The 11,138-nt window shown below is 32.9% G+C and overlaps 1 protein-coding gene and 1 long non-coding RNA gene across 2 annotated transcripts; one reads left to right on the top strand and one right to left on the bottom strand.

The window, feature by feature from the left end:
* Positions 1–3: 3 nt before the first annotated feature.
* Positions 4–1,269, bottom strand: LOC110700424. The gene is made up of 2 exons (XR_002507211.1): positions 893–1,269; positions 4–256 (listed from the first exon to the last, which is right to left on the bottom strand). It is a non-coding gene; the product is annotated as an uncharacterized LOC110700424 (long non-coding RNA).
* A 1,233-nt stretch (positions 1,270–2,502) lies between these two features.
* Positions 2,503–9,205, top strand: LOC110700423 (ubiquitin-conjugating enzyme E2-23 kDa-like). The gene is made up of 7 exons (XM_021877964.1): positions 2,503–3,183; positions 5,842–5,923; positions 6,348–6,427; positions 6,656–6,770; positions 6,878–6,930; positions 7,053–7,181; positions 8,848–9,205. The coding sequence occupies exons 2-7, from the start codon at positions 5,880–5,882 to the stop codon at positions 8,979–8,981; spliced, it is 555 nt and encodes a 184-aa protein (XP_021733656.1). The 5' UTR covers positions 2,503–3,183; positions 5,842–5,879; the 3' UTR covers positions 8,982–9,205.
* Positions 9,206–11,138: the final 1,933 nt, after the last annotated feature.

The raw sequence follows: 11,138 nt of genomic DNA, 5'->3' as shown, positions 1-11,138 counted from the left end.
TTTAAAAAAAAAATGCAATTACAGTGCTCTGTTGCGACATTTGCCAGCCAAACCCTAAGTTTTTCAATTTTCAATTTCTCTCTCTTCGATTCGCCCTCGCCTGTCGCCTAGCCGGCTCGCCGTGACGCCGTCCACCGTTCGCCGGCAGTTCGCAGCAGTGACGAGGTTCAACAGCCGCCCTTGAGCCTTCGTCCTTCGTGACTTCGTGTCTTCGTGACTTCGTCATATGCATAAGCATAACACATTTGCTGTAAATCTGGATTTCAATGAGGGTATGAATCAATGAATGTATGATTAATTGAATAATTGATTACTTGTTTTGTTGTTTAAATGTTTAATTGTTTAAATTTACAGTAAATCTGAAAATCTGAATTTCATATTTTTATTACTTGTTTAAATGTTTAATTGTTTATATTTTTATTGTGAATTTGTCATTTGTGGCCTTGTGGGTATTGATTATTGAATAATTTGAATTGATAAATGATTATTGATTTATATTTATTTGATTGTTTCCCCTGTTAGAGTTTTTGGTTGTTTTTGTGAAATGTGAATTTAAATTATTAATTATTGTAAATTATTGAAATGTGTAGTTGAATTAGAAATTTAAAATCTTAGCCTCTTAGGTTTTGTTATTATGTAATGATGTGGATTGTGGTCTTGTGGAAATTGATATATAATTTTCGATTTAATTAGGAAATGTCAAACGATTCACCAAATTCAAACAAATCAAAGGCAACTAAACAACCCGATCTTCGACAATTCTTGTTTAAAAGAACGAAACTCAATGAAAATGAGTCCAATGAAAATGAGTCCAATAACTCACCTTCATTTAGCTCCCCTCAAAGTCAAGAAAATAGTATGGAAATGGGTGGTTCAAGTAATAGTAATGTACCATTAGAGGAAGATTCGGTGTACGATGTTGAACTTCTTCCTCATGATCCGGGAAAAAGAATAAACATTATTGCAACGACAATTCATTTGCTTATCAAGTTGATGTTGATTCTTCCCGTTGCCACGACAAGTGTTGAAAGAGTGTTTTCTGCAATGACATGTGTCAAAAACAAGTTGCGAAATAGCATGGGTGATCAACTTATGAATGATTGTTTGGTCACTTTTATTGAGAAGGATGTCTTCTTACGAGTTTCCGACGAAAAGATTATTGATCGATTTCAAAGTATGAAGACTCGAAGAATGAACTTGTAATTTTAATGTAATGTTTATGTAATTTTTTTCATCATTTTGAATTGTATGACTAAGTATATATTTGTATTTTGAAATTTTAATATTAAGTATTAACCAATTTGTGTGTGAGTTTTTTTTTTGTTTTTATTTTTTGTTAAGCTTTTCGTAAGTTAAGCATTTTGTCCCCCCAAGTTGAAAATCCTGGCTCCGCCACTGCCTTGACTTGAGTTTTGTTTCAACTTTCAAGTGTAAGAATTGAGTATTTGAGTTACATAACTCTAAGCTTGGAGGCATGAATAATGTTTCATAAAGTTTCATTTTTCATAATCAAGATAAGCATAATTATGCACCAAAGGTGTAATTGACACTAAGATGAAGTGAAACAAATACTTGTATATGATTCAAGTCTTTCACACTTGAAAGTGATGGAAATATATAATGAGTAAACACAATTGTAAGATTAACAATCAAACAAATACACCCTCCCTTTTAAAGGGATGATTCATAAGACATGTACCAAATGTATATTACGAATCCACTGCAAGAAACTTAAAAACCTGAAATTTTAAACGTTAATTTGTTTGATTCAAGAAGTAATATAAATCCAAATAAAATCAATCCAGCTTGAAAACAAATCTAATATATTTTGGTTCAAGTCAATTCGACTTAAACTCAATTCAAACGACCTGTTTGCCACCTCTTCTACTAACACTGAGACCAAATTAAAACGAGTTGATGGCTTGATGCCTAATACGTTATTGTTATTATAAATCGACCCATAATAAGAACAAATACATTTAAGATCTAGAGAAAGAAAATCCCATCAATTAACCTATACTAAAAGCGAACCTAAGATGACATTTGTCACGATGTCATTAATAATTTTCCCTCCTTTTTGCACTTTCCTTTTTTTTTTAACCAAATTTTAATGACTTCCATTTTTTGAGCTACAATAATACTTATTTTTATTTTGACAACATATCTAATCCAATCATACTCAATTAATTTTTTTTAACATATATTCTATATACTATTAATCTTTTAGTTACAAGTATACAAACATAGATTAAAAATAAGGTATTAAATATATCATTGTCCAAGATTATTATAATATTAAGGAGTATCAATTTATTCCTCCAAGCTCCAACATTAATCATTTGACACTAATCGTTATGCAATGTGATTATTAAAATTAAAATAAAAACCGCTACTACTAACTATAAATACATTTTAAAAAAGTTGATTATGGAATACTAATTATCCTAAAGTAATATAAATCAACTAAATTTTCATTTAATGCCGGTCAAAGTGTGTCAACAAAAATATAAGGACAAATGTATATTAGTTCGTATACGGATACTAACCTTTTATTTTTTTTCCCTTTTTTTTGAAGACATATACGGGTACTAACCTAAGCTTATATTTTCGTTTTCTTATATAAAACCTAATAGTTTCTAAATTTCTATTAATAAATTTTTTAAAAAAAAAAATCAAAACAATAACCTTTACGCATTTGGTATACATTAAAATTCAAGTTATTTTGTCACAAATATTTTTTTGGATAAATTGTTAAATTAACAACCATTCTTTATTCCCCTCAAAAATAAAAATAAAAAATAAAAAAATAAATAAAAACCATTCTTATAATTTTTGTTGTAAAGTTTAATTATAAGCGTGCATGGCACGGTTATAACCTATTACTCAATAAAGAGAAAAAACTTAGCAATGAGGAAATTGTACCACATTTTTATAAAGCCCAAATTATGCGTTGCTGAACCTACTTATCACCACGTGCACCTTCAGTATGTCGACATTAAGTTTATAAATCCAATCAACCCTCTTTTTATTTGTTTCCGCTTTTATTTCTTTCTTCTCTATTTTCTCTCTCTTTCCCCATTTTCTTTTCTTTATTAACATCAAATTTTGCACCTTTGATAATTTGAGCCCACATCATCCCTTTGACATTTTGGGGCGTTCATCAATTTCCAATCATCTTATTTGGTTCGTCTCTTATACCCTTTAATTTTGATGCAATTCCTGTTTATAGCGATTAATCTAACAATTTTGTTCATTTTATGAATTACGATCTTTATTTTGGGTGATTTAATTGTTGGGTTTTTTGTTTTACTGTTTGTTTTTTAATTGCTTGTAATTAGAATGAATTTTGAGTTTGATGATAATTGGGTATTTGATTAACCGCATTTTGCATCATTGATGTTGCTTTTTTTTTTTTTTTTTTTTTTTTTTTTGCCCTTTTGGGTGATTGACTTTGAACTGTGCTGGCTTTTACATGAGAAGACTGATAGCAGGAATAATAATTTTTTAATTATATAGTGCATTTGCAATAGATATGTGGTATGTCATTGTGGTTTTTTTTATATTTAGATGTATGTTGATTTGCTCATATGCTCTAGTATAGGTAAATTTGATGTAGCAAGCAGTTTTACAAAGTAGGGTATTTGAATATAGAACAATCTAATTTGGTAAGGGTACTGTTTGGGAGAGCTGTGATTGTTTTTGGAATGACTGAGCAAATGTGATTGTTGATTGATGTTTTCATCAACTTTACTCCAGGTAGTGTATAGATGAGCTCTGATCATTTTCGGAATGAAATAGGTTTTTAAATATAAATTGCTTTCGCGGAGGAGTATGAATTTCAATTAATATTGTCATCAACTCTATGATCAGCACTTGGTTTCAGCTTTAATTATATTCCTTCCATTGTGTAATGTGGAAGAACTTCCTAGGTTCCAATTCTTATATTGGTTTCATCTTGAAGTACTGCTAATGAGTAGCATTGTTTTGGAAGATTTTGGTTAAGACTGTTACATTCATGGTCATCATGCTAATGGAGTGAGTTTCTTGGATGAGAGATGAACCCTAAGTGATAAATTTAAGGTGCTACTATGCTATACCATTTAGCTTCAAAGGTTGAGAGGGGGGTATTTTGACTGCTGACGATTTGAAGATAATTAAAATTTGAGTTTCCATGGCGACCCTCAAGTGATACTGTCCAGTGTCCACCGTTGTTCTCCATGAAGTCTTTGTTGTTGTAGCAATATTATTGTTTTGAATGTTTTTGTTATATGGTGGTGGAAGTGTAGAAAAATTCATGTGTTTGAAGCATGAACTCTTAGGAATATTTTATCTGGACTAGAATGATGAATTGTTAGGACTTAGGAATGTTATAATCACTTTATACACAAGTTGTTATTGAAGTGATAGATATAATAGTAGTCATGTTTTCAGATTTTTATATTTGTATGCTAAACACTTCCTTTCCCATCCTTGTCCGATGGTATAGACTCTCTATGTTTGTTGGAACTGTATCATTTTCCATTTTTTGTGAGGGGCATGTCATCATTTAGATTTTTATGGTGCAAAGTATCTGGCGACCAATTGTTTAACTACTCTCAGGTGTGAACTAAATGCTCAGAACTTGTTTATTTCCCTAATTTTGTCCAATAAGGCTGGCATGCTAATTGAATAATCATGATAAAGCTGTTTATTTCCCTGAGTAGAAGTTGGTCAGGCATTTGCTGTGCTAAAAAATTTAAGAGAAATAACTGGCTCAAGAACTATTTTGGGCATGAACAATCTTTTAGTTGCTTATACTTTTGGTTTATTCTTCATACTAAATATTGCTGGCCTCTCTACTGCTGCTTAGGAATACAGGGTAAGGCTGTATACCTTTAGTTCATTGGAATATAGAGAGAATGAGAGATGGTTAAAGTTGGGTTCCGAGGATGATCCATCTGCTCATTATTTTTCTTTAGGGAGATGGATGTGGCATAGTGGCACATTGGAAGTTTCTTTGTCTAACACTCTAACAAATAAGAAATGCTATTTAATTGTGGCTTTTCGAGGCCAATACCTTTAATGTTGGAGATTTATTGAATTCTTTGTTTCCTATAGCATTCTGTCATGGTTTGCTATACTCTCTCTCTCTTTTTTTCACTGCCATTTTCTTATGAATATGCAGAACTTGAGCGATTTTACTTTTCCATTCGAGTTCGTGAACCATCTATTTAATAAGGAAACTGTCATCATCTTTTGCGGTAGTGGTAGGCAATTAGATTAATACCATGTTATAGAGATTTGTTTAGTGGGATCAATGAACAGTAAATGTGACAATAATTTATGTGGTGGCTGTGTATGTCTAGAAATTTTGGCAAGGGGAAAATGGTATTTGGTCATAGACCATGAATAGGTAATGATCAAACCACCCTAGGGTTAGACCAGCTGGTGTGACCTACTTTGCTTGTACATTTACCACCTTAAATTGTCTGTTTGCCACGCTGTTTTCTATGACATATTCCCTTTTGTATTTAAAAGAAGCGGTGAAATAACATCATACTCCAAATTACATTTTCTTTACAACTTTTACACATGTACAACTTCTCTACTTCTATAGCACTTCTATAGCCTTTCTGCTAGTTATTGTATATGCTGCCTTTTTGGCTCAGGGTTTTCTTTATCTTTCCTTGGCTGTTTTTATTAGGGATATCCATCCTTTAAACAATTTTGGGTAATCTAGCTAATAGTTTTCTATATATACAAATGAACAAGAAAAAAACTCTAGCTTGCTTTGTTGCTAATTCAGACAATGTTTTGTCATGTATACTGCTTAATGTTCTTTTTTTGCCATATTCTGCTCAGAGTCTCAATTTGGTTCAAGCTAAACTCAATTGGTTACAATGTCTTCACCAAGTAAGAGAAGAGAGATGGATGTTATGAAGCTGTAAGCTCCTCACTGTTCCACCTGTCATTGCTTCAAGTATCAACACATAAAATTGAATTAAGAGTTCATCTGACATAGTTCTGGAGCCCAAGTAGCATTGCCTCTTTTTTATTCATCAGCTCTTAGTATCTGCAGTATTTGTAGCCCAATCATATTGCTTCTCCTACTGGTTTTGCTATACATTACCATATAAAATCCATTATTTCTCTAAATCTATAATGAGGCGCCCTGCTGATGGTTTAGGGATGTTTAGCTGGCATCAGGCTTATTATGTAATCTAAAAGAGTCTTTAATTGTCATAATATCCTGGCCTCTAAAAGTGCTCTGACTAGTTTGCAGTACCATTGTTTAAGTTTTTGCCATGGACTCTTTATTCATTATGTTTTTCTCTTTTTTGTCTAATGCATCTTACAACTGTGTTCAGGATGATGAGTGATTATACAGTGGAGACGATAAATGATGGGCTTAATGAGTTCAATGTCATGTTCAATGGTCCAAAAGATAGTATGTTGAAGCTGCTTATCACCTTTTTATTTCTGTGCAGTTTATACTATCCTTCCTTCCCTTTGTCTCTATCATATTGTTTCTTCTTATATTCCCTTCGTCCATGGTCACGAGAAAATGTCAGGTTTGATGTGTGTGCAAGTTGTCTGATACCTTTATTTTAAGGTCTAGGTTAGCTGTTCATGATTTTTTTTTTTTTTAAATCTATGATTGCTGTGGTAACTATAGGTCTCTATGAAGGCGGGGTGTGGAAAGTCCATGTTGAGCTTCCAGATGGCTATCCTTATAAGTCCCCTTCCATTGGGTTCATAAACAAAATATTCCACCCAAATGTTGATGAACTGTGAGTTTACTCCTATTCCTAGAGCATGTGGAAAGGTATTCCCTGATTGCTACTGATTTGAGTGAATGCGTGTTAGTTATGTCTTAAATGAATTGTAAAATCTTCAGGTCTGGCTCAGTGTGCTTGGATGTTATCAATCAATCATGGAGTCCTATGTTTGGTAATTATCACTTTCCTAGTTACATTTACTTTAAGGCCCTGATTGCTTTCAGCTTTTGTTTTTGTTATTGTTTTTTATTCGACTTCAAAATATGAATGACTCTTGTTATTGGTTTGGTGCAGATTTGTTAAATGTGTTTGAAGTCTTTCTTCCACAACTGCTGCTGTACCCTAATGCTTCTGACCCTCTTAATGGTGATGCTGCTTCACTGATGATGAAAGATCGTGAACAGTATGAACTGAAGGTCAAAGGTAATAACTTTCCTACTCCACATTTTATCTTTAGGTTTTTAACTCATGAAAATTCACCTTTTAATCGTTATATCCAGACATCAGTTTTTTTCAACATTGTTGCCTGTTTGTGTGTGCTGATTCTCAGTAGAGTCTTAATGATTGGTGACTTGACTATAGTACAAAATAATATCATTCAGTTTTAGCTTGTTGTTTCAAATGAGAGTTATTGGAGACTTGGAGTAGAGAGAGAAAGGATTGGGTGGAAAGGATTGAGACATCTTATCAAGTGTCTCTCTCTCTCTCTCTCTCTCTCTCTCTCTCTCTCTCTCTCTCTCTCTCTCTCTCTCTCTCTCTCTCTCCAAAACAGGAAAACACACACCTAGCAATCTGGATTACTAAAAAACACTCTCAGGAAATCAATCTTGTCTCAATTCTTCTCTGCAAGATATTTTCTGGTCCTCTAGTAGAAAAGGTTAACATTTCTCCAAAATGGAAGTGGGGAACTGGGACTGTAATGCCAACAACAAGGATCTTGTATGGGAGAGTTACAAATAATGTTAGGAAATTGGATTTGCAGAGCATGTAGCACATGATAGAAGTAAATAGAGAAAGAGGATCTTTGCCACTGAAGGGTATATCTCAGTCTATGCAACCATCACATCCTGTTGGGATTAAGGTCGTGGTGTTGCATTGGTTTAGTCTAGGACCTGTTATGTTATACAAGTACAAATTATAGTTAAAGAATGTAAGATTCCCTTAGCTGTTCATATTCGTGTGATCAGGCCAGCTTCCTTGTGTCCAGATGAACTCCCAAATCTTTTATCCAGGGTAGATTCTAGATGCATATCAGTATATGGTCTCTTTCTTTGGTTGCAGAGAGGTTGTTTACATTATGACCTATGATCAGGAGCTGGAAAATACTAGTAATGTCTTTCATTTCTGTTCTGGATTGACATATGAATACCTTCAACATACTAAAATAAAATAAAAAATGAAAAAAAAAATTATATATATATATATATTGTGTTGGCATAAACTGCCCTAGTATATCAACAAAAAAAATGAGCCCTGGGCCCCAGGCATCTACCAGGAATTTGGATTATACAATGGTATTCTACCCTTAGCATGGAGGAGTACTGGTTGGTACTTAGCTTTTTTGCTCCATGGCTCTTTGATTTGTTTTGCGTTGCAGATGCTCAAGCTTTAGTATCAGTGCTCTGTTCTGAACTTTCATTTTTGGGAGTTGGAGAGTGAGAGTTGCTGAACATTTGTTTATTCTTGGCAATAGTATCTTTCACAAAATATTTTAAAGAAAACGAAGAGGAAAATAATAGTTGAAAATACCCCGGGGCCAATTTAGCCAAAGCATACCTTGAAGCTCTACTTGATAAATGACGTGTTTGTTCAAGCTATTGATGCTTTTAGTCTTTAACAGTGTGTGTTGAAATGTCTGGGTACATATGTCCTGACTTGTATCCTATCTTATGTGATGTGTGTCCCATCTCTTTCAGATTCATTGCCAACTTTTACAAATTGTTTAATTTTATTGGTGAATGTTGATGGAGGATGTTCATAGATAGTAGATCCCATATGGGACATTCTGCTTCGCCCTTATACTGGGGTTGTGCTGAAAATGCGATGGTTATGTTCTGTTTTTTTCTTATTACTCTTTGGATGTATACAGAATATTGTGATCGCTATGCAAAGAAAGAAAACATCGATGCATCTGCTGCTGAAGATGAAAGTGATGAGGAGGACATCAGTGATGGGCACTGCACATCAAGTGACGATGAAATTGCTGGACATGCAGACCCATAAACTAGAATTAATCATACAGGGACCAAGTTAATTTAGCTTTATCCCTCTTGTTCATTTGTTGGCTGTATCATGTTTTAGTTTAGAATTACAATGATAATTTATGTCCAAGTCATTTTTTAGCTTACTAATTTATTTGTTTCAGTATAGTAGGAAAGCAGTTTGATAAAAATTGGTGGACATGATCATTTGAATAGAAATTTAATGTGTGAATTTGATTTTCGTTATAGTAGATTGATTTATTTGAATTGTCTTCATTGCTTTTTTCCTCTTAATGAGATTAGGCAAAGGTCTGCTGCCTATAAACTAGTTTTGCGCCGAACAACCTAGAGACCGGATCTATTCTTTTGGTTCGGTCCAGAGTCACTCCGGACCTTTTAGGTCTATATTTTGTGGTCTGGTCCGGCTTTTGAACACCTAGATCATTTATAGTCTTCTGAAATTCGTTATACATAATACATGAGGGCCTTAGAGAACTGGAAAATAGACAATTTTGAGAATGATACCTGGGCCTTTTCGAAATTCTTGAGGAAAGGATAATATAGGGCCCTTGGAAAATAAGAAGTTCACTGCATTTGTAAAAGCCATCATTTGCATTTAGAAAACACAAGTTCTGAGTTGTTCCTTTCCTATAAAAACTGTCAACTTATTGTCATTTTGTCAATTATATACTTATTTAATGATCTCCTCACATAAAAAGAAAATAAAAAAAATAATAAAAAAAAAATTAAAAAAAAAAAAAAAAAAAAACCTTGTTCCACTCAATGACTTGCTATACGAACTGGAAATATCTCTTGATTCAACTAATAATCCATTGATCAATTTCTCCCTCTATTTAAATGTATTGTTCATTTTCCTTTTTCATTTGGCAATATTCCTTTATTTTTTTTAATCTTTACCTTTCGTTTCCCTCTAATACAAGCTAGAAACTCACTCACTCTCATTCAATACTTGTATAATTTATGAAATATAGAAATAAAAGAAAAACATCACATAGGCCTTTTATTAATTAAAGAAACATGTGTGATACTTTTATGTCATAAATGAGACATTAAATTGATAAGTGATCAACATAAGGAGAAATTGAACTCAGATAGTGAGATGATTTTGGTCATTAAATACCCCAAAACAGTAAGATGGCTTGTTTTGACAAAAGAGAAAGATTCACAATATGTCTTGAGAATTTGCACTATTCACATTCTTAAATTTGACCATCTTCGATGAATTTATGTTGGACAAAATATAGAATTTTAACTTATTTGAGCTTTTTATCCTTACTTCGTATCTATCTTTAAAGATATAATAGATTATAATTATTTGTTGATAAATATGTAAGTTGAAACTGATAGAGTATAAAACATATTCCTGGGCATCAACCATCAGCTTAAGCTTTTGGTTGAGTTGGTCCTTTAATATGGTATCAGAGCCAACGTGACATAGAGGTCACGGGTTCGAATCTCATCCACCCCTTCTTTAAAGTGGAATTAATTCGCGCCTAGTAGGAGAGGATCTATGTTGCATCCACATTTTAAGTAAATAGATGAAGTAATCATCAAAGCAACAAATTTACAAGTGATTTAATGAAAATGTTCTCATTGCAGATGATCATGCCTTTGAGTACGCCAAAGGAAGTTGTTCAACCAGAGCTTTAATCTTGTTTGGTTTCTTTCACTAAATGCTTGGTACACTTATGTCACAACCTTAAAGCTTAGCTTACTAATCTAACTATCTAAAATACTACGTATATAGTTTTACTTTATTACACGTGTTAATTTAAGAGTTAATGAGACAATAACAGACTAACAATAATACTCAATATCTTCTATATATAGTACCTAAACGAAAGTATACCACTGCATTGGCCTGGTAATAAAATAAAATTAAAATGAAGTACAAGTATAACGGTATGTTTACGGAGTTTAATTTGGCATATACAATTGGAGGTCATTATCATCTAATCAATTCCTTAAGCAGCATGCAACATGCCTAGCAAGCCGATTGCCGACACATTTTAAGAGTCTTTTGGATTTGGAAGCTTTGGTTATAACAAGTGGTTGAATAAAACTATCACAATCGTAAAGTACTCGAATCAATATAAATATTGAATTGGGTACTTTCAATCTTGAGAGAAAATTATCCTAATTTATAATAATTTCGTAT

The sequence above is a fragment of the Chenopodium quinoa genome, unplaced genomic scaffold (assembly GCF_001683475.1).
Source record: "Chenopodium quinoa cultivar QQ74 unplaced genomic scaffold, ASM168347v1, whole genome shotgun sequence".
In the NCBI taxonomy this organism is placed as follows: domain Eukaryota; kingdom Viridiplantae; phylum Streptophyta; class Magnoliopsida; order Caryophyllales; family Amaranthaceae; genus Chenopodium; species Chenopodium quinoa.
Note: the sequence above shows the minus strand (reverse complement) of the source record. Positions and strands in the feature narration are given on the sequence as shown.